This window comes from Micromys minutus (genome assembly GCF_963924665.1).
Source record: "Micromys minutus genome assembly, chromosome: 32".
NCBI lineage: Eukaryota > Metazoa > Chordata > Mammalia > Rodentia > Muridae > Micromys > Micromys minutus.
In genome coordinates this window covers 15,933,860-15,958,154 of record NC_137967.1, presented here as the reverse complement: position 1 = coordinate 15,958,154, position 24,295 = coordinate 15,933,860, and the positions used below count along the sequence as shown (strand labels likewise).

General features: G+C 48.4%; 1 protein-coding gene across 1 annotated transcript; it reads right to left on the bottom strand.

The window, feature by feature from the left end:
• Positions 1-28: 28 nt before the first annotated feature.
• Positions 29-18,334, bottom strand: ACP7 (acid phosphatase 7, tartrate resistant (putative); the record flags this gene model as incomplete). Its single annotated transcript, XM_080908610.1, has 12 exons — positions 29-94; positions 1,987-2,124; positions 4,248-4,319; positions 4,418-4,485; positions 4,561-4,618; positions 5,109-5,216; positions 5,294-5,408; positions 5,504-5,566; positions 5,800-5,923; positions 6,921-7,103; positions 7,470-7,670; positions 18,217-18,334. 12 exons carry the CDS (start codon positions 18,332-18,334, stop codon positions 29-31), a joined length of 1,314 nt encoding a protein of 437 aa, XP_080764736.1.
• Positions 18,335-24,295: the final 5,961 nt, after the last annotated feature.

The following is a 24,295-nucleotide window of genomic DNA, read 5'->3' as shown; positions in this document are numbered from 1 at the left end:
AAATTTCTTCATGAGTGGCACCCCGGTCTTAGTGGTACATCATCCGACCAAGCAAAGGTCTAACCACCCAGACGTCATCCACAATCTTCCCATCCTGTGAAGGTCAGAAATGGGAGGCAGTGAGGAAGGGAAGCCTGGTCAGGGGGGCCAGCTGGCCTGATTCAAATCCTATCATTGCTTCTAAGGGTGGATGACCTTGGATGAGTTCCTACATCTCTCTGGGCCTCGGTTTTCCTAATTTGAAAAGTCTAGATTGTGGTGATGTGTGCTTTTAATCCCAGAATTCAGAAGGCAGGGGCAGGTGGGTCTCTGTGAGTTTGAAGCCAGTCTGTTCTACAGAGCAAGGTCTAGGATAGCCAGGGGTTACATAGAGGAAACCCTGTCTCAGAACCACCCCCCACCAAAAAAAAAAAAAAAAAAAAAAAAAAAAGAGGAAAAGGCAAGACAAAGCAAGGAATGATAGTGCTTGCAGTACAGACTGTAATGCTAGCACTTAGGGGGAGCCTCGACTTTGTCAGAATATGAATCTTAACTTCTTGCCTGAGACTGTAGTAACCTGCTATTTCTAAGGGATGGGCTTTTTCTTTATTTGTTTGGTTGGTTTTGGTTTTGGTTTTAAGACAGAGTTTCATATACTATGGCTGCCCTTGAACTCAGTATCTAACCAACCCAGATGGATGACTTTGAACATCCCCTCTACTCTCTCAGGCGTACGGGTGTGAGCCACCATTTATGCAGTGCTGAGAATCAAACCCGGAACAACATGTTTGACGTGCAATTGCCCCACAAACGGAGCCGCATACTACCTCATTGGGAATATGTGGTCAAGGACACCCTCTTCTGTCCTCTGTGGGCATAGAAGCACACACAGAGGCAGATATAAACTGGACTGTTACTTTTCAGGTCCACAGTACATGCAATGCATCTGCCTTATTCCCAGGAGTCACCAGATTTTTCTCCTGCTTCACAGTGACAAATACTTAAGTTACTTCCCACGGTGAGGTTCTGTTCTCTGTCCTATATGGCTGCTGTTATGTGACTATGTCACCTAACAGCATTAGAAGCTGTAGTAGACCCTATTTCACAGATATGAAAACTGAACATGTGGCTGGTAGCAAGCACAGGCAAGATTTGAACCCAGGCTTCCAATTTTAGAGTGCATTTGTTTTCTCTTTTGACCTCATGGTCATCCTATATAGTCCATCTGGCCTTAAAGTCCTATAGCCTCAACGTCCCAACTCTTTGTTATGCTGTTCAGACCTAGAGATTTAACATAAAGCTCACACATGTTAGGTACACCCCCAGCCCCTCACTGGGGGACTCTAGGCAGGGGCTCTACCACTGAGCCACGCCCCCAGCCCCTCACTGGGGGACTCTAGGCAGGGGCTCTACCACTGAGCCACGCCCCCAGCCCCTCACTGGGGGACTCTAGGCAGGGGCTCTACCACTGAGCCACACCCCCAGCTCCTCACTGGAGGATTCTAGGCAGGGGCTCTACCACTGAGCCACGCCCCCAGCCCCTCACTGGGGGACTCTAGGCAGGGGCTCTACCACTGAGCCACGCCCCCAGCTTCTCACTGGGGAATCCTAGGCAGGGGCTCTACCACTGAGCCACGCCCCCAGCTTCTCACTGGGGAATCCTAGGCAGGGGCTCTCCCACTGAGCTATGACCCCCAATTCCTCTGCTTCAGTTTCCCTAGTGATGGGGTTTTAGCTATGCACCACCACACCCAGTTTAATGATTTATTTTGTTTTGTTGTTTCCAAGCCAGGGTTTCTCTGTGTAGTCCTGGCTCTCATGGAACTTGCTCTGTAGACCAGGTAGACCTGTACCTCACAGATCTGCCTGCCTCTCAAATTCTGGGATTAAGGGTCATGCTCCCATGATTAGCATGATTTACTTCTGAGTCCGAGACTTTAACCAGTCAGTTCCCACATACACTGAACTAAGCTGTGCAGTTTGTGACCCAGTATGCCCCCAACCGACCTGGTCATCGGACACCTGCTGGATGTGCATGTGGGTACCATTAAGGATATGCATCCTTGTGTACCCGTACTCCCTCACGCGCACGGCGCTCCACGGTCTGGGTTTCCTGACGAAGGGAGTCAGCAACTCTTCACAACCCTGTGGAAGACAGCTAGTCAGACAAGTGGGGGACAGACAGAAAGGCAAAAACAAACCAAAACACATGTCGGGCCAGGACCCTGTGGCCTCCAAGAAAATGTCAGTTACAACTTGGCTACAAACCTTCAGTCCCCGAAGTTGGGAGGTTGTTACGGGAGGATTGCCAAGTTCAAGGCCAGCCTGGGCTACATAGCAGGTCCTGACCAGCCTGAGTTATACAGTGAGAGCCTGTCTTGGAAGTAAACTGGGAACTGATAAGATGGCCCAGCAGATAAAGATAGTTTCGAACCTAACAACATGAGTTAGGTCCCCAGAACCCATACGATGAAAGTAGAAAAACCACTCTAACATGGTGTCCTCTGATTTCCACTTGTGAACCCCAAGCACGCGTGTGCCCCCCTCCACAAAAATAACCAAATAAATGGGGGAAAAAAAACTGGGCAGGGATTGATTGTAGCTTAGCTGATGAAATGCTTGTCCGGCATGCTCGGCACCCTAAATCCATTCCCATCACAACACAAGCCAGGCCTTGCAGTCTCAGAGGCAGAGGCAGGAGGATCAGAAGTTCAAGCTCAGGGGCTTGGTGGACAAGAGCACTGCTCTTGCAGAGGTCCTGGGATTTGTTCTTAACACATACATCACAGCCCACAGCAGTCTGTAACTCCAGTTTTGGAGGATCTGACACCCTATTCTGAACCCCTCTGGTATTGTATGCTTACAGCATGCATATACAACATGCAGACAAAACACCCATACACGTGACATAAAATAATAAAAATTTAGTTAAAAAGTTCAAGGTCGGGCTGGAGAGATGGCTCAATGGTTAGAGCACTGACTGCTCTCCCAGAGGTCCTGAGTTCAAATCTCAGCAACCACATGGTGGCTCACAACCATCTGTAATGGGATCTGATGCCCTCTTCTGGTGTGTCTGAAGACAGCGACAGTGCGCTCATATAATACATAAATAAATCTTTTTTTAAAAAAAGCTCAAGGTCAACTTAAACTATATAGTAACTAGATATCAAGTGTGACTAGGTGAGCTGGTCTCAGGATTAATTAGTGAATTAAATAAAAACCAGTGCCTCAGGTAAATACAAGGCAGGAAACGCCAGCAGAGAAAATGAGGCACTTTAGAAAAAGCTTCCCGATTTTCCAGCCTGCATTAGGAAGAATAATTTGCTGACACAAATGGGACTATCCACTTCCCAGTGAACTTGAGGCCAGCCTCGGCTACATAGTAACACTTTGCCTCAGTGTTGCTCAGTGGGCCTCAGGAAAACCCAAAGCAAAAATAGTAGCAAAACTGATCAAAAAAGAAAAAGAAAGAAAGAAAGAAAAGAAGAGAAAGTTTTCCAAGTGACGCAGGTGTGGGCTGATGTTAAAACCTGGTGGGCTGTGAAGGGTGACTTAAGCCATTTTTATTAAGTGGGTGCTTCAATAACGTCTCTGTCTAGACAATTATTCCTTTGTGTGCAGAGAACAATGTTGAAGTTCATACAAAGAATTTAAGAAGGTCGGCCTGGTGAGGTGGCTTTGTGGGTAAAGATGCTTGTCACCAAGCCTAAGGATCCCGAGTCCGGACCACATGGTAGAAGGAGAAAATTGATTCCTGCAAACTACCCTCCAACTGCTACACACGTGCTGTTACGTGTGTGTGTGTGTGTGTATGTAGTGTGTGTGTCTGATTCTTTTTCCACATTTGAGTCCTCAAAATTGAACTCAGGTCAGGAGGCGTGGTGTGGAGGACAGTTACTTACTGACACATCTTTCTGGTCCTGTTTAGTTTTTTGAGACAAGGTCTCACACTGTAGCCCAGGCTGGCCCAGAATTCACCGTGTGTGTGTGTGTGTGTGTGTGTGTGTGTGTGTGTGTGTCGTTGAACTCAGGGCAGTCCTCTGGCTTCCTATCCCCTGAACACTGGAGTTTACCTCCATACACCACCACACGGGGCTCTCAACCACTGCTATTCCCCCGCCCCCATCATGTTTCCTAACCTAGCCTTGGCGCCCCATCTGTCTGCCGAACCCGCCATCAGCAACACCCAGTCTCCCAGCTCAGCACGCAATGGCGGTTGCTACCGTCATCCCTTGCACACCTTAACTAGTCCCTTCCCACCTGCTCACCGCAGATCCTGTGATGATGTGAACCGGGCCTCGAGGGTTGGTGTAAGGCCTCTCCAGGCTGCCGTTAAATACCTGGAGGAAAAGACGGAGTGGTGGCAGGTCACACAGCCCTGGGGAGGGTCTGACTGTGAGCATCAGCCACTTGGTCCTGAGGCTTCCTTGGGCCTCACCTGGTAGTTGTAAATCGGCCACAGTCGTTCGTAAGAGTGCTCGTGAGCCCAGAACTCCAAATCTACACCTAAGGCAGGAAGAGAGATAAGGAGGTGCCTGGATGGAGAGGGGATGGGTCAGGGGACCCCTGGGGACCACTCACCGTATTTATGGAAAAGGTCCTCTAGCCCGAACAACTTGCCTTGGAGGCCTTTGCGGACCTGGTGGGATGAGCGGGAAGGTGAGGAACAGCCTAGGCCCATCCTCCCACCGAGTCTCCCCGACGCCTGGGGAAGGGTCTCCCCGACGGCCGGGAAGGGGTCTCTCTGACGCCCGGGGAAGGGGTCTCCCCGACGGCCGGGGAAGGGGTCTCCCCAACGCCCCGGGAAGGGGTCTCCCCGACGGCCAGGGAAGGGGTCTCCCTGATGCCCCAGGAAGGAGGCTCCCCGACGCCCGGGGAAGGGGGTCTCTCTGACGTCCCAGGAAGGGGTCTCCCCGACGCCCCGGGAAGGGGTCTCTCTGACGTTCCAGAAAGGGGTCTCCCCAACGCCCCGGGAAGGGGTCTCCCCAATGCCCTGGGAAGGGGTCTCCCCGACGGCCGGGGAAGGGGTCTCCCTGATGGCTGGGAAGGGTTCTCCCTGATGCCCCAGGAAGGAGGCTCCTCGACGCCTAGGGAAGGGGTCTCCCCAACGCCCCGGGAAGGGGTCTCACCCTGCTTTCGTGCCTCGTGCAGTCATCCAGATCCGCATTGGAGCAGTACATAGGCCGATGACCCATCGTGATGATCCAGGGTCGGGCCGCCCGATTCTTATTGGCTTTCTAGAGAAAGAGACCAGAGTGAGGCGGGAGGGGCAACAGGGTCCGAGAGACCAGAGCGGGGCTCACGCCGGGCCTACCTGGAGGTCATTCTCCAGCCAGCGGAACTGCTTCTCAACCAGGTGACGGCCATAGTGGAGAAAGAAGTATACCTCAGTGGAGAACGAGATAATATGGGCAGGACCCAGGTCCCAGCTGCAGGGGTCAAAGGGCAAGAGTCAGAGACCAGGAGACTGCATCAGCCATCCGTCGGGGGAGACAGTCCAATCCCCCAGGACCTTCCATGTTACCTGTACCACAAGCCTTCATTGTCTCCGGGCATGCTAAAGCGAGCCTTGTAGTTAGAGAAATTGCTGGGGGTAAAAAAAAAGAGAGAAATATAAAGAGCGAGGGGGTGAGGGCCTGGATACAGCCACCTTTCCCTACTTCTCAACTTTCAGGCCACAGCCAGCTCCCAGCTCTCATCTCTTCATTTTCTACCACAGATGAGACATTGCAGCATGAGGGACTTAAGTGAGACTCTAACGAGGACCAGTTGTTTTCACTAATCTGGCCTTCACCCATCCCTGCAGCCCTTCATACTCACTAGCGCTGTTCATGATTCCCAGGGCATGTCATGTACGGCAGGCTGGCAGCAACGGGTTCAATGAGCCTCATGAATCTGTCCCCAACTCGAGCATTGTCCTGGTCCATGTTGTAGGCAAAGTCTCCTGGGAGGTAGTAGGGTGAGAGAGAGTGAGGGCCAGGCTCTGTTTCCTCTAGGATCAAGACCTAGTGGGTCCTGATCCCTACCTCAGACCCTCTCGTAGGAGCAGCCTGTCTCTACATCTTGCTCCCAGAACAACACAGCTAAGTCTAGTTTGATGCTGATTTTGTTAGGCATTTTTTTTTTTTTTTTTTTTTTTACTTGCTAGAGATTGAACCCAGGATATTCTGAATGTTGGACAAAGATGCTTCACTTCTGAGCCACGCCCCCAGCCCCTCACTGGGGGATTCTAGGCAGAGGCTCTACCACTGAGCCACGCCCCCAGCTCCTCACTGGAGGATTCTAGGCAGGGGCTCTACCACTGAGTCACGCCCCCAGCTCCTCACTGGAGGATTCTAGGCAGGGGCTCTACCACTGAGCCACGCCCCCAGCCCCTCATTGGGGGATTCTAGGCAGGGGCTCTACCACTGAGCCACGCCCCCAGCCCCTCACTGGGGGATTCTAGGCAGGGGCTTTACCACTGAGCCACGCCCCCAGCCCCTCATTGGGGGATTCTAGGCAGGGGCTCTACCCCTAAGCCACGCCCCCAGCCCCTCACTGGGGGATTCTAGGCAGGGGCTCTACCACTGAGTCACACCCCTAGCCCTTGGGTTTTTGTCTTTTAAGGCTCTCACTAAGCTGTTCAGCTGTCGTTAAATTCTGGGCAATTCTCCTGCCTCAGCCTATCCACTGCTGGGATTTACAGACATTCGTCTTAATTTATTGTAACATTTTTGTGTGTTCTGAATGAGCCTCGCCTCTAGAAACAATAATTAAGAAAAAACAAACAGACAAACAAACAGAAGCACAATGCTGGCGTCTATAGGGACCTTACATCTGGGACTAGCCTCGCTCCCATCCCTAGCCCTGTCCCTTCAGACCCCCCCCCCCAGCCTGTCGAGCACCGGACTGATGGACACACAGTCTGCCGGCCTCCAGGCGCACCCTCGCCGGTGCCTCACCCACATGGAGCACAGCATCAAACATGCCCTGCTGGGTGTCCCTCCGCAGCCTGGGCAGGGCCTTTGGGTTGTCAGCCCCCATGTCCCCAAACACAGCCAGGCGGGGACTCCAGTGGACTCCATTCTTCAAGGCCGTGAAGCGAAAGCGCCGGCTCCAGCCCTGAGAGCTGCCACAGCGGTAAACTGAGGGAAGGAAAACAAAACAAAACAAAACAAAAAAAACAGACCTCTGTCAGGTGAGAAGGCAGAGATCAGGACCTTCCCACAAGACCCTACGTTCAGGCCTCTGGAGAGGGAAGAAAACATAAGGAACATCATCATCATTAATATCATTATTAGAGACCTCTCAGGTAGCCCAGGCTAATCCCTGGCTTTCTATGTAGCCCAGGATGACCTGGAATTTCGGACCTTCCTGCCTCCTCCCAAATGCAGGGATCACAGGCCTGTGTCAAAGGGTCTCACACAGATGAGCCGCCGGCCCAGCCTCATCCACAGGTCTCAATAGCGGCTAGAACATTCCTCCTCCTGGCCCACTCCCAGTCCTCTCACCGTACTGGGCCCCCGGCAGCAGCTTGCGCAGTGTCACGCGGTGGATGTAGAGTTTGCGCCTCAGAACTCCTCCATCCACGAAGGCGCTGGCGGTGCCGTGGGCGCGCAGTGGGAGGGGACCAGACAGCTGCGTGCCAAACTGCACCTCGGACCGGGCTGGAGCCCACGTGGTCCAGGTCACAGTCATGGAACCTGGCTCGCCTGAGGAGAGAGGGGTCGGAGAGGAGCCTAAACTGGTTATCAAGAAGGACGACGCTGAGAGGCTACCGTCAGCCCAGCCCTTCCAGCCCCTCCCTTATTTCCAAGCCCGCGGTCCTTGGGAGTAATTTCGCTTTCCCCGCTTGTGAAACCGAATAGGGTTATTTATCCTACAACGTTGTGCGGAAGCATGGATGTATACCAATACAATGAGCAGGTTGTATCCTGGGTTCCAGGTCCTGGAATTCAACCAACTATGAGTTGAAAATCCTCAGGAGAGAAACAGGTTATCAAAATGGCTCAATCCTTGTGACCCGAGTTTCATCCCCAAGACCTACATGGCTTCTGAAATTGATCTCTCAGATGGGCGATTTTTAGTCCTTGAAAGGGGAAGGCAGAGTTCTGTGTCCTGATGCCCAGACTGGTCTACATAGAGAAATGCAGGCCCTCCAGGCTACAGAGAGAGACCTTGCCTAAAAATCAAAGGCCTTTGACCTCCACATCTGTACTGTGTGTCTCCCTCCCACATGAACAAAATAATAAACGAATTTATAAAAATATTTGGGGTATTGGAGAGATGGCTTGGTGGTTAAGAGCACTGGCTACTCTTCCAGAGGACCTGAGTTCAATTCCCAGCACCCACATGGCAGCTCACAACCATCTGTAACTCCAGTTCCTGGGGATCTAATGCCCTCTTCTGATCTCCATGGGCACCTGACATGTGCCTAGTTCATAGACATATATGCAGGCAAAGCGCCCATACACATGAAACAAGATAATAAAAACACATTCTGGGGAGAGGGCCTGGGGATGTGTCTCCGTGTATAAAATGTCTGCCCAGCATCATATAACAGTACTCAGGAGACTGAGGCAGGACAATTGGAATTTCTAGGCCAGCCTTGACTACGTAACAAATTTTGAGCTAACCCGGGCTTCATAGCAAGGCTCTGTTTAAAATTAAAAACAAAACAAAACAACCGCCCCTCCCCCAATCCTCATACATGGAGGAAAGAGAGCCGCACACTCAGGCCAAGAACTCCCTAAGGATCTACGTTCTTCTCATTCTTCTGCAAATAACCCTTCAGCCCCACTCCCCTGAGCAACCCCAAAGAAACTCATAGGGTCACACACACACACACACACACACACACACACACACACACAATATACATGAGCATACACGTGTGCACATACATAGGCACACACTTGCGTGTACACACATGTGCACATCCACACAAGCGCGCAGACGTGCATGCAGATATGCTCACATACATTTACTCCCACACTTGTGCATATACACGTGTGCATGCACATGTGCACACACACACAGATGCCTAAAAGACATAAAGGTAGGAGAAAGACTGGTTGGAAGAGGAAGGGGACCGGCGGAGGTGAGGACAGAGGGTGAGTGGTGGGTGAGTAAGTGTGTTCCAAATACATTATATACATGTATGAAACGGCTTCATGAGACAGGCGGTGGTGGCTCACACTTGCCTTTAGTCCCAGTGCTCAGGAGGCACAAGCAGGTGAATCTCGGAGCTTAAGGCCAATCTGATCTATGATTCAGTTCCAGAACAGCCAGAGCTACTGAAGTAGGGAGCTGGAGAGATGGCTCAGTGGTTAGAGCACTGACTGCTCTTCCAGAGGCCCTGAGTTCAGTTCCCAGCAACCACATGGTGGCTCACAACCATCTGTAATGGGATCTGATGCCCTCTTCTGGCGTGTCTGAAGACAGCCACGGTGTATTCACATATATAAAATAAAGAAGTAAACCTTAAACACACACACACACACACCACAATAGATAAATTAATAAAAAGAAAGGGAAAGAAAAAGAAAGTGTCATTGTGAAGCTTATGAGGTATGAATAATATAAACTAATTAAAATTAAGACAAAACAAACAAACAGACACTGCAGAACAATAGCTACTTTCCAGCACACTGACTCACCGAGAAGTGACTTACAGTTTGCCTGAGGTTCTGCACAAACACTATTGCTGTCTTGTGCCTTTGTGTGGAGGTGACGGGAGCTTCCTAGGTTTGGCATCCTGAGAATGCCCTGGCAGCCATCTTTGGTGACTACGAGGGACAACCTTAGGCAAAGAACTTGCAACAATGTCCGACACAATGAGGTTTATGGGCCGAGTCAACGTCCAATTTTCTTCTTCACTGTACGCTAGCCTGCAGCCAACATTGGGCACTCATGATATCATCTGAGAGCGTCTGGAGGCCAGCTAGGTAAACAGTGGAGGGCAAAGGCCAGCTATAGGGCAGGAGGAGACTGCAATTCACTCCTCAAGGAAGGACGGGGTTTCCTACTGTACCCCCAGCTAGCTTGGAAATTGTTACGTTGTCCAGATCGGCCTTGAATCCCCCTGCCTCCACCTGGATAACAGCAGTCAGCCACCATGCCTGGCTCTTAAGCAAATCTTTCCATGGTGGCTTTTTATGTCAGAGGTCAGGTTCTTTAATTCTCTTTCTCTCTCTCTTCTTCCTCCTCTTCTTTTCTTCCTCTTTCTCCTCCTCCTCTTTTCCCTCTTCTTGACAAGTTCTCACTGTGCGGCCCTCTCTGGCTTGAAACTTGCTAGGTAGACCAGGCTGGCCTTAAAATCAAAATCTGTCTGTCCTTGCCCCTCGTTGATAGATTAAAGATGTATACCACCACACCCGGCTTCTCTTCTTCCTTCCTTTTGTAAGACAAGCATAGATTTTATTAAAAAGCAAAAGAATGCCCAGTACGAAGAGGGGCTTCAGAAGAAGAATCTGCAGATCAGATTCTCAGATTAAGAACCAAACAATACGGGCTGGAGAGATGGCTCAGCGGTTAAGAGCACTGACTGATCTTCCAAAAGTCCTGAGTTCAAATCCCAGCAACCACACGGTGGCTCACAACCATCTGTAATGGGATCTGATGCCCTCTTCTGGTGTGTCTGAAGACAGCCACAGTGTAGTCATATACATAAAATAAATAAACAAATCTTTAAAAAAAATCGAGCAAAACAACCAAGGCTTTAAAATCCCATGAGTGCTGGGCCATGGTGGCATGTGCCTTTAATCCCAGCACGCCTGAGGCAGAGGCAGGAGGATCTCCGTGAATTCAAGGCCAACCTGGTCTACAAGGTAGGTTCCAGGACAGCCAGGGGCTACACAGAGAAACCCTGTAAAGCTCAGTTGGTCACAATACGTTCAATGAAGCTTAAGCACTTGAGTTCAGTCCTGGGACCCCACTGTGGAGGGATTGAAATCAACTCTTGCAAGTTCTCCACACGTGTGCATAATCCCCCTGGGCACACATAAATAAAGAAAATGCAGAGCAAGGGCTGGGGAGGAGGCCTGTAATTCTGTAAGTTCAAAGCCAGGCCAGGCCACACAGTGAGTTCCAGGTCAGCTATCGCCAAATGCCAAAAAAAAAAAAAAAACCAAGTGACACTGTAACGTTGAGGACACGAGTCTTCTAGCAGGAATCTGCAAGGGCAGGCCCACTGAGGGGGCACACCTCTGGAAGCCAGGGCTCCAGAGACAGGCTGGAGGATGGCAGGTTTGAGGCCAGCCCAAGCAAAGGAGGGAGAAGCGGATAATTTGTGGAGAAACAGGACTTGCATCTTCTTGAGCAATCTCTCCCCAAGCTATTCATTAGCTACAAAGGAGCAAATAAAGGCTTTACAGAGGATAGACCCAGCAGGCATCGGCTTAAGCAGCCAATGAATTAGGGTCAACACCACCAGAAGCAGCAATAGGCAAGGCTACCCCACAGACCCCCCAGGTACCACATGCGGAGAAGTCACAAAGTCACAGCCACAATCTTCTTGCTCCAAATACAACCTCAGTATTAACCTTGAAACAATTGCAAAGAGACCCAAACATAGTGACATCTTACGAAATAACTGACCAATACTCTGAAAATACAAAGGTCACAAAAGAAAACGTCTTAGTGCTGGGTGTTTTGGTGCACGGCCTTGCAATCCCAGCATTCAGGAAACGGAGGCAGGAGAATTTCCGGCTTGAGGCTAGCCCGGGCTATGGATCCAATAAAAGCAGCAGCAGGAGATGAAGAAGGCGCCATCGCCAAACCTGGCTTGTGACTAAAACTAGTGGTGGCTGTGGGGACGTTTGAGTGAGGCCTGAGGTTTGCCCAGAAGTGTGCCAAACGTCATTCCCCGCCTTTGGTGTTTGCCTTGTTTGGTTAGGGTCTTACTCGGTAACCTTGGGCGGCCTGGAACTCACAGTGTTACCATACCTGGTTTTCCTTTTGTTTCTACCTGGGTTTCTTTGAAGCTAATCTGATTCCATCCTCCAGAGTTCAGCAATTCTCCTGCCTCAGCCTCAGAGTAGCTGGAATTGCTTGGGCGCACATGACCGTGCCTGACTCCATTTCTTTTCTTCTTTCCCTTTGTTGGGCCCTGGGCTCTGCTCAGGCTAAGCAAGTGTTCCGTCAACGGGACAAGAGCTTAACTGTCGATTTCCAACTAACGTTTTTCTTCTTTAGGTCTACCTTGTGTATATGTGTCAGTGTTCACATGTGCGTATGCCTGTGTTCCACATGCATGCTTGTTACCCATGTATGAGAAGAGGGTTCTGGATCCCCTGGACCTGGCGTTACAGATGGTTATGAGCCAGCATGTGGGTCTTGAGAACCGAACCCAGGTCCTCCGAAAGAACAGCCAGCGCTCTTAGCCACTAAACCATCTCTCCAGCCCACCTCAATTCTTGGCTGCACCGAGAGTTCAAGGCCAGTCTGAACTGCATGAGACTCTATCTCCAAACTGACAACAGTAAAAGGATGTCAGAGGCCCGGAGCAATGGCTCCGTGGTTAGGAGGACTGGCTGCTCTTCCAGAGGGCCGGGGTTCAGTTTGCAGCACCCACATATTGAGTCAAGGGGAATCAGATGCCCTCTTCTGGCCCCACAGGTATGCACATGGCATACAGACACAAGTAAAACACCCATACATAGAACGTCAAAAATAAATAAACAAGTAAATAAATAAACAAAGAGTTCAACCAGGCATGAAGGCGCACAGCTTTGATCCCAGAACCTGGGGAACAGGAGCAGGCGGATCTCTGTGAGTTTGAGGACAGAATGGTCTACATAGTGACTGGCAGACCAGCTTGGACTGCATAGCGAGACTGTCTGAAGACGACAAAAGCAATACAGATGGTAAATAACCAACTAATCCAAAATATAGCATGCCCAAATTTTTGAAAGAAAAAAAAAAACCTAACATTAAGTAAAATAAATTAAATTAAAAGCTTTAAATAAAGATAGTAGACTCTGTTAATATTAACATTATTCCAGGTCGTAAGAACTGTGAGTCTCCATAAATTATTGTTATTATTAATTATATATCTTTCATATTATTGTTGCTATAAATGACATATATTGAGACATATATTGGTCTCACAATGTAGCCATGGAACACACTATGTAGACCACACTGGCCTTGGACTCACAGATCCTCTACCTCCCAAGTGCTGGGATTAAATACTATAATATTTATTTATTTATTTATTTATTTATTTATTTATTTATTTATTTAACGTATGTGAGTACACTGTAGCTGTCTTCAGACACACCAGAAGAGGGCATCAGATCCCATTACAAATCCCATGTGGTTGCTGGGATTTGAACTCAGGACCCCTGGAAGAGCCGTCAGTGCTCTAACCACTGAGCCATCTCTCCAGCCCGATTATTTTTGAGACAAGGTCTAGGCTGATCTGGAGCTTAGTATCCTCCTGCCTCATCCTTCAGAATACTGCGGTTGCAGGCATGTGCAACCAGGCCCGCGTGACTTCACCACAGGACTTCCTCCAGAAATCTCAAATTACTTCAGAGTTAAAAGCTTTACTTTTTTTTTTTTTTTTGACCAATGAGAAACAAGCATATGTTTACATTTTTAATGTAGTTTCAAGAGAAAAGGAGCCACAACTATCACAAACTATAACACTTCCTTCCTCAGTGGACCCAGACAGACTGAACGAGGTGAACCGGGCTGACTTTAAAGAGCCCAGCGGCGAAAACCCCCTGCCGCCAAGCTGACTACCAAGGTGGAGCTGCGTGGCGGACAGAACAAGTCAGCTCCTAAAAGCTGTGCTCCGACCTTCACTTGCACACACAGCAGTAAGTTCAAGATGTTTAACGAGAGAGATTTGAAAACACGCAAGTCATTAAGATTCTCTTTCCTGACCGCCAGCCATGTGCGCGCGCGCGCACACACACACACACACACACACACACACACACACACACACACACTCAACAATAAATTCTTTAAAAATGTAGGGAGATTTAAAAATATGGTCTGGTAAGATTGCTCTGTGGGCTAAGGTCCTTGCCACAAAGCCTGAGGACCGGGATCCAGTCTCCAGGACCCACATGGTGGAAGGAGAGAATCGACTCTTTCAAGTTGTCCTCTGCCACACCCCCACCCACCCACCCACACTAGCAAATAAATAAAACATAATTTTTAAAACATGAATCAATGGCATTCTCCATTAACTTTCTTCTTTGGTAGAAATATTTCTCATTCGGTGAAAGTGACGTTTACAGAGGGTTTTGCTACTGCTTTCTTTGTGCCGTTGGTTTTTTGCCTGTGCTGGGGATGAACCGCAGGCAGTCACATTTGCCAGTCCCGGGCTCCACCACTCAACTTCGACCCAAGCGGTGAGCATCTTTCCCGCCCCCACCCGTTCCTTTCTCTTCCTGAACAGGATCTCCAGCGGCCCGGCCCAGCCCAGCCTTCAGCCCAGTGGGTATAGGTGCTCCTGGTTCTCCTGCCTCTGTCACCGGAGTCCTGGGATTACGGGGCTATATCTAACTGGTTTTCTTATCCCTGTCTTTCTTTTCTTTTCTCTTCTCTTCTTTTCTTTCCTTGCTTCCTTCTTTCTTTCTTCTTGTTTTTTTTTTAACAAAACAAAAACAATCTCACAACATTTATTGTCGTCTAATGATAATGTGTCAGTAAAATAAGATGAGTAAATGTAGCTCCCAGCAGAAGACACCTTTAAAAACACCAAACAGCCTTCTCAACTCTCCGTGTTTGACCATTGTTAGTTGGAAACATTTGGGGGCAGAGTAATATTATCTATAGATCTGACCCAGTTGTTTCCTTGACTTTGTTTTAGAATGAATTTCTTCTGCATCATCTAATACGATTATTAGGCATCGAATCCAAATACAGATGGTTGTGAGCCACCATGTAGTTGCTGGGATTTGAACTCAGGACCTCTGGAAGCTCAGCCAGTGCTCTAACCACTGAGCAATCTTTCCAACTCCTCTTTCTTATTTAAAGCTAGATTCTCACTATGTAGCCCTGACTGGCTTGGAACCTCCTATGTACACCAGACTGGCCTCAAACTCAGAGATCTGGTTTCCTCTGACTCCTTAGTGCTGGGATTAAAAATGTGTAGCACTATACTTGGCTTAGGTTTTCATTTTTCACATGTTAAGAATGAAGACGTGAGATTATATATACATCTCTCTCTCACACACATATGCACATGCACATGTGCGTGCACACACATATTACATAGCCAGACATGCTGTGCACACCTTGAGTACAGCTCTTAGGATGCTGAGGCAAAAAGGGTTGTGAGTTCAAAGCAAGCCTGAGATATATGGTGAAACCAAAGAGAGAGAGACAGGTAGGGATAGAGAGAAAGAGAGAGAGAGACAGAAACATCACACTTTCTCTCATATGTAGAATCGAGAGTTAAATATATGTTAACTTTGTATAATAATTTCATTATATATTATATATAATTATCTATTATACACATATTATATAATATACATTTTATATATTATTGTATATATATAACTATTCTACATACAAATATCCTATCTTATATCCTATATAATAATTATTATATCATATATCATATGCATTATCATATATCATATATATAAAATCTTAAAACACATAAGTAGAAGAAAGACTGTGAAGGAGAGGAAGTGGTGTAAAAGGGAGGGGGAGAGAGAAGATGCTTGAGATGAAAGCAATAAACAGATCATGTTCTCTCTCACATAGAAACTCTAGATCTGGCCAATCACACACACACATGTGCACGCCCATATAAGGGCTGAGGGATTGGACATAGTACTACCTGAAGACCCAGTTATTCCACTTCTGGGCATTTACCCCAGAGATGCTCCAATATACAACAAAGACACATGCACCACCATGTTCATAGCAGCTCTATTTATAATAGCCAGAAGCTGGAAAGAACCCAGGTGTCCTTCAGTAGATGAATGGATACAAAAATTGTGGTACATTTACACAATGGAGTACTACTCAGCTATCAGAAAAAAATGACTTTATCAAATTCTTAAGAAAATGGTTGCATCTAGAGAATATTATCCTGAGCGAGATAACCCAGTCACAAAAGAACAGACATAATATGCAGTCACTGATAATGGGATGCTAACCCCAGAAAGCTCTGAACACCCCAGAAATAACTCACAGACTGTGTGAAGTTCAAGAAAAAAGAAAAGAAAAGAAAACAACATTATGTTTACTCCTTACACACCAAGAAAACCTTGACTAATTCCAGGTTACATCCTGTTTTGCATGTACTTTATGCTCATTGTAACTAGTAAGATCTTAATGCACACTATCAAACCTTATTTAAAAAAAGCCAAGCAATGACAAAAATGTATTTGTATACTTTTATGCAAAAATGCTTAAAATTTGTACATTTATCTTTGTTTTTTTAAAATAAAGTTCTTCAATTAAAAAAAGGGGGGGCTCAGGGAGACTGTTTGAGGAGGAAGAGGACCAGTGAGAGAGAGGGAGGAGGGACTGGGAGGAAAGAGAGGGCAAAGGTGACAGAATATAAACATATGCAGATGTCATGGTGCTGGCCAGATGGTTCAGTGGGTTGCTAACAAGCCTGATGATTTGAGTTCAGTCTTGGGACTCCCATGGTGGAGAGACCTGACTCCTGAGAGCTGCCCTCTGACCCACACACACACACAGACACACACACACTCACACACAGACACACACACACAGACTCACACACACAGACACACACAGACAGACACACACACTCACATTCACACACATACACTCACACACAGACACACACACTCACACAAGCACATATACAAGCACACACACAAAACAAATTAGTGCATGTAATAAAAAAAATACTCTAAAGAAAATGTGAAACTCACTATCCTGAATTTTCTCAGTGCACACATAAATGATGCCCCACACATAAGCCAAATTCCAGTTATCCAACATAAGCCGGTTGCCAGTTATCTCTAGTGCCATAACTCACTTCTACCACAAAGGTGGGTGAGAGCATCCCTTCTACACCTGGAGCTCAGTCCTGTGACTCCAAAGAAAGCAACCAGCCACCCATAACACCCCCAACAAGGGCCTGTTACCCCACCGGCCCTCAGTGTCCATGTACATTGTCAGATAAAGTAACAAACCTGAGATGTGAACCCAGGCACTCTGGACACAGAGTCCCAGATCTCACACAGCCCAGGCTAGCCTGAAACTCACTAGACAGTCAAGGCTGGCTTTGAACCCATCTACCTGCCTCTACTTCCCAAGTGCTGGGAACAGAGGTGTGAGCTAGTGCATCCAATGGATCTATCTATCTATCTATCTATCTATCTATCTATCTATCCATTTATTCTGAGGCAGAGTCTTCTGTAGCCCAGGCTGGCTTCTGATTGTCTCTTTAGCCAAAGTTGGTCTTGAACTCCTGATTGTATTGCCTTCATATTCTGAGTACTGGGATTAGGTGCTGTTGCCATCACCTCCAGATAAATAAAAGATCTCCCCAGTCTGAAGCAGTGGTTCATGACTGAAATCCTAACATGTGGAAGGCTGAGGCAGGAGGATTGAGAATTCAAGGCTAGCCTGGGCTACAGATGGAGACCCTGTCTTAATAGACCAGATGTTTAAAAATCAGCCTGAGGGTAGTTCAGTTTGGTGGAGTGCTTGTCCCACATGCACAAGGCCCTGGGTTCAATCCCTAAGGTCTAGTTTCAAAAAGGAGAGAGGGGAGGAGGAGGAGAAGAACAAAATCAAAAGCAAGAACAAGAGGGGGGGAGGAAAACGCAGACACCGTAGTTCACTCCTGCACCCCAGCACCTGAAAGGCTAAGACTGAAGGCTCAGGGAGACTATCCTGGGCTACAAGTGTGAGAAACTCTCAAAGGAATAAAATAAACACTTGGGAAGTAGAGGCAGGAGGTTCAGGAACTCAAGGTCATCCTGGGCTACAAAGCAAATTTGAGGCTAGCCTGGGCTACATAAACCTGTTTCCAAAAACTAGAGGAGGCAAAAGAGAGCCTTCTTCTGCCAGAAAGAAGAAAAGAAGGTTGGAGAAAGAGGTGGCTGCTTTCTCTCGTTCCCCAACAACAACACACAATGGGATACGAGCCTGCTGAAATAATCCCATTTCACAGATGCAGACCACTGAGGCTGGAAGGACAAGTCACTGGTGGGCTTGGGCTTCTCCTGAGCCCTTCACCCAACAGAGGACCTCGGGGCTAAAGAAGGAGCAGCAGAATGAGGAGTCAGGAACACTTACCAGGGTAGGACAGGTGGACTTGCTCTGGTGTGGCGCGAGGGTACTCCGGGGTCTCCTGGACCCCTAGGGAGAAAAGCAGGAGCAGACAGAAGAGCCAGCCTCCAAGAAAGGGGCTCATGGTAGGGGGACGATGGGAGGCAGAGTGGAACGCAGGAATGCGAGCCGGAAGTTCCGTTGGTGGGTCCCACAGAGGATGAAGAATGGACCGATGCCAGGCAGGGCCCGTCCGTCGTCAGTCAGGATGTCCGTGGGGGGAGGAAGACTGAATGACTGGAACGTCTCTGAGGGGAGTGGTGAGGGAGATGCTGGTGAGAGGGTAATTAATGAGGTTTCTGAGCCTCGCTGCTCAGCACTTTGCATAGATTAATGGCAGGAGGCCTCACAGCATTCCTATGAGGTGGTGGCGACAGACTTCACCAACCCAGTCACATATAGGAAACTGAGCAACCGGGTGACTCAGTGGCACGGCTAGGATGAGATGCGGCTGAGTTTGAACCCTTCCGGCCCAGGCTCCTGCTCCTGGGACGGGGCTGGGTGGCTGGGGGCGGGGATGCCTTTGACGACTCCATCCTCAACATCTCTGCCTTCTCTTAGCGATCGATCCCCCAAAATTTAGGATCGCACTGTACCCTCAGCCTCTCTAGTTCATCCTCAGATTTCCACTTAACTCCTCAGGACCCGATAACCCCAAGTCTACTCCCGGATTCCTCATTAGCTCCAACCGCCTGGAGCAGGTTCTGGTCGTTCCTCTCCCCAGCATCCCATCTTGTCTTCTGATCTCTCACCTCCCCGGGATCCATCCTCATCCCAGCTGCCACCCCGGCCCTGAACCTGCATGTGCCTGAACCCCGGTTTCTCCTCAGCTCTCTGGCCCGCTTGAGGTTCTGAAGTTCGATCCACCTGCCCTCGGGACCTGGGGACAGGTGCCTCGGGTCTGAAGGAACGGTCCACCGAAGGCCGAGAGCTGGGGCGTGGGGTGGGGGGGCGCAATCGGGAAGGGGACGCCGGCTCACCCTCAGGGGCACGCCAGCCGCCCTCACGGTCCTCTCGGCCACCGATGCGCTGCAGTATTTATGAGCTTGCAGGGACACAAGGCTCCCGCCGCCCACAGGTGTCCCAGCCCCGGAAGAGCCGGCTGCTTCAGGTGACGGGCTCCCCAGACAGCCAGAGCCCCGTGTCCCACAGGTCCGGCCGGTCCCTGGCACCCCACGCCCACCCTCACGCCCCCCTCAGGGTGGGGCACAGAAAGAGGGGACCCAGAAAAGCATGGGACGCCGCCAGCTCCGAGCCAGACAGCAGGTTTGCGCCAGGACAGGTAAGGCTGCCCTGTCCCCAGGAGTCCCACCGCCCCAGCTGCGGAGCTCCCCGGTGACAGAAACCCACCCTCAGTCCCACGGGAGGCCGCGACCCCGGGGTTCCCATCCATCTTGGTAGAGCCCTCAGCATCTCCCTCTCAGCTCCTTCCTGCTTCCCAAATACGGGACACCCCCTCAGACCCCCGCTGGGCATCCTAGAAAACACAAACTCCAAAGTCCCTGGTGACAATGGCATTTGTGAGCCCGGCGCCCTAGGCGCAGTTGCTCAATCTCGCTGCAGCCTGTTTTCTCACCTGTAAAAAGGAGGAGATGGCTGGCTCATACCCCGGTGCCCTAAGAACCAAATTCAAGTCCAAAACCCGCCCCCCCACATCCCCTCACACCCCTCACACCCCGGAGTCTAGGTGGGAACAAGTGGAATCTGACCTGTCTGGGTGCTGAAGATGCCTTCAGCAAAGTATGCTTAGAGTTTCCTGGATCCACCGCAGACGTGTTCTCGGGGGAAGGAGGGCTTTTCTGTCTTTCACCCATTTTCTGTGCGATGACTCCACGTCTTAGCCTTGTAACTGGTGTCTGGGTCTTTGGAGGAGGAGGGTGTGGAGACTGACTCCGGAAGACAGGAGTCCTCAGTCTTTAGCACTTTTGAACTCCCTATCCCTTCCAGAATCTTCATTACAGCTTAAAATGCAATCATAATAAATAATAAATCTCTCGGGTCTGGGGCTAGTGTTGTACGCCCTTGAATCTCTAGCACACCGGAGGCAGAGGGTCTTTGTGAGTTCAAAGCCGGCTAGCCTGTTCTGCGGTGGGTTCCAGGGCTACTTAGCGATGAGTGAGAGATCGTCTCACAAATAAAATAAATAAGCCACTTGGTTGTAGTGGTACACCCCACTAATCGCAGTCTGTAGAAGGCTGGACCAGAGGCCAGGAGTCTGAGGCTAGGTAGGTTCCCTAAAAGGAGCCTAGGCCAACCAAGGAGGCCCCTGGCTGATCGTGTTTTTACATGTATAAGATAAAAACAGATTTACAAAAGAAACCAAACCCACCAAGTCGCAGACAGCCAGATATTTTTAAAGCAAGTGTGTCCTACAGGAACACATGTGCTTTTTCGTTTGTTTATTTGAAAACAGGGTTTTGTGTAACCCGGACTAGCCCGGAACTCCTAATCTTCCTGACTCAGCCTATCAAACGCTAGGATTACATGCACGTGCCTCAGTGCCTGGCTTGCTGATTTGTTGGCTTTAAATTCTTTATTACGTCTATTTATTTATATACATGTGGATTTGTTTATATTTTGGCGGGTCCACATGTGTGGGGTTTTTGTTTTTTTTGTTTTTTTAAGTTGAGAGGTCTTGAAATGTAGTCCAGGCTGGACTGGAATTTACTATGTATCCCAGACTAGCCCCCAGCCTTTTCTGCAATCCCTCTACTCCTGTGTCTGGCATTGCACCACCACACCAGACAATGCTGACTCCCTAATGCACTAAACTTCAAGTCTAGCATCAGACCCAAAAGAACAGGTAACCTAGAAGCTTTGTCTTCCTCTTGGTCTGTTGTTTTTTGTTTCCCCTCTGATGAAAACCTTTGGAGGAAAGTTCTGGCACCTCGGCAGCCTAGGCAGCTGTGGTGGCCTTGAAGGGAGAAGCGGACCGTTCACTTCTAAGTGGCAGCTACATTAGGAGGGGTGGCTGACAGGGGCCCGGCGGGGAGAGAATTCTCCTGGTCTGGTCTACAAGTGTTAAGTGTTTTGGGTTCCCCCCAGGACTGTAATGGGACTTAGAAGCATGTTATGGGGTCCTCCTGCGGCCAGACACAGGTCAGGTACTGACCTTGCGCTGCCCTCCTTGGGATAGAAGGATGTGCTGAATTCAGGTGCCTTGTCTCTCCTCCAGAGCAACACTCAAGCTCTGCTCAGCAGGTCCAGGCCCTGGCTGAGTTCCATCCCCCAGGCCCTCACAGTGGAGGGAGAACTGACCCCTCTGGCCTCCACGGGCACACACCGCTGTGCTCACACACCCACAGTCACACCCCAGCCCCACCAAAGAGATAATTAAATAACCGTGGTTAAAAAAATAATTAAAGAGAAACCACATATGTGGAGCTGGGTCTGGTGATAGATATAATCCCGATATTTAGAAGTCTGAGGCAGGAGGACTACTGCTACTGTTCAGGTCAGGTTTGGCAACATAGTGAGGTCCAGGTCACTCTAGGCTAGAGTCTCAAAGGAAGAAAGAAAAGGAAGGAAAGAAGGGAGGGAGGGAAGAAGGGAGGGAGGGAGGAAGCCGGGTGTGGTGGTACCTTTGTAATCCCAGCACTCGGGAAGTGGAAAGAGGAAAATTAGTTCAAAATGATCTCAGCTATATACTGAGTTTGAGAACAGACTGGACTTCGTGAGACTCTGGAAAGAAAAAGAAACGGAAGGAGGAGAAGGGACTACTGTGGTGGCTGAGGACTCAGCTCCTGTGTAGATGAATGATTTATTTTAAGATTTATTTATTTATTTATTATATGTGAGTACACTGTCACTGTCTTCAGACACACCAGAAGAGGGCATTGGATCCCATTCCAGATGGTTGTGAGACACCTTGTGGTTGCTGGGAATTGAACTCAGGACCTCTAGGAAGAACAATCAGGGTTCTTAACCGCTGAGACATTTCCCCAGCCTAGCTGAGATCTTTAGGTGGAGTACAGAGCATCTACTGCGGGTCCAGCTGACTCGAGTTGAAATCTAGCTAGTGTGTCAACCATAGGCAAGCCATTTGGCCTCACTGTGCCTCAGTTTTTCCATCTGTTAAAGGGGGTGACAATAGCAAACACCTAGAATTGTTGCAGAGGATCAAATTAGATCAGATAGGAACCACTTAAAACCGTGCCTGGCACAGAGCACATGTCCTATATAATTCCCATCCAATTACCATGATAGCCAAGAAATGTATAGTCAGCACAGTTTGGAAGGTAAGAGTTGATGAGTCTGCTTTCCTAAAACCCTGATGAACTGTCTCACACAAATAGAAAAGCACATGGAAAGCGCAGACAGCCTCACTTAACCGTGGGTCATACCTGTGTACTCATTACCCGCCGTGGGGGGTGGTGGGAAGACGGTCTTATCGGCGCCTCCTCCACACGCCCTCCCTGGCACCACTATCTTTCTCTGCACAAAGGAAGTCACTGTCCTGACTTTGACCGGTCCTTGACATTACCACCTGAGGGTACCTACCTCCTTGGACACAATGGTTTCATTTTGCCTCTCTGTGCGTGTGACATTTGTCGAATGAACTCCTGTGCCTGATTTCTCTCTGCGTGATCGTTGTGAAATTTATCTGGGCCGGGCAGATAGATGCAATCCGTTCCTTCTCATTGCCAAGAAATATCCCACTGTAAGAGCGCGCCACGATTTAGCCGCCAGCTGCCAAAGAAAATGGGGGTTTATACGTTCAAGACTTTGGCTCTTACAAGTCGGACTGCTTTGGACATTCTTGTTTATGTTTTGTAGGTGAACATAGATATACATTTCTTTTAGGTATAGAGCAAAGAGTTGACTGGCTGGGTCATATGACATGTATGTACATGTATTCTGTGTATATATAAATGTATAATATATGTGATATAGATGTATTTGCATGTATATGTGTATGTAAACATACAGTGTATATGATATACATGTATATGGCATATGTGTATATGCATGTGTGTGTATGTGTATATATAATGTATATGACATATATGATATATATGCATATACATATGAATTTGTGTGCATGTGTAATATATATGATACATGTGTATGTACATATATGATGTGTATATGTACAACGTATATGATGTATGTGTGTGAGTGTACAGGTGTGTGTATCTTTATGTTACATCAGTAGTAACAGAAGTTTTCCCAAAGCAGTTTTAGTCATCTCTTTACTTCCTACCATTCATGTTGGAACATTTCCATTGCTCCAGATCCTTGCCAGCACTTGGCATTGTCGGGCAATTTATTTTTAGTCATTCTGTTGGGTGTGTAGTAGTAGCTCATTGTAGTTTTAATTTGCATTTCCCAGATGAGCAATCCAATTAGAGGCCTTTTTGTTTGTACCTGGCCCTTCGGTTGTCCTTTTTATGATGTACCTGTTCAAGTGTCTTATCCAGTTTTCTATCAGGTTATTCATTTTAAAATTGATTTGTTCTTCTGATAACCTAAACAGAGCCATTTTCCAGTTCTATGAACTATAAACCTGCTCAGCCAAGTATTGGTGGTACACACCTTGAATCCCAGCACTCCAGAGACAGAGGCAGGTGGATCTCTGTGAGTTCATGGCTGGCCTGATCTACAGAGTGAGTTCCAGGACATCCACAAAGAACAAAAACCAATCAACCAACCAACCATACAAACAAACAAACAAAAATCCCTTCCTGTTCTATAGTTTGTTTCCCACACTTGATGAGGTATTTAATGTGTGTGTGTGTGTGTGTGTGTGTACATTTGTGAGTGTGCTCAAGTGACATGGAATGATGTAGAGATTACAGAACAACTTGTAGAAGCCAATTCTCTCCTTTACTGTATGATTTCTAGGCATTGAACTTGGGTCATCAAACTGGGTGACAAGCATCCTTACCCACTGAAGCCGTCTCATCCATCCTCAATGCAATCTTTTTTAGTGACAAAAAAAATCTTTTAATGCAGTCATTTTTTCCATTATGAATAATGTTTTCTTTTAAAAGCAGTTTTTGGAGGAAGGCGGTTCTTTCTGAGACGAATCCTCATAGTCTAGGCT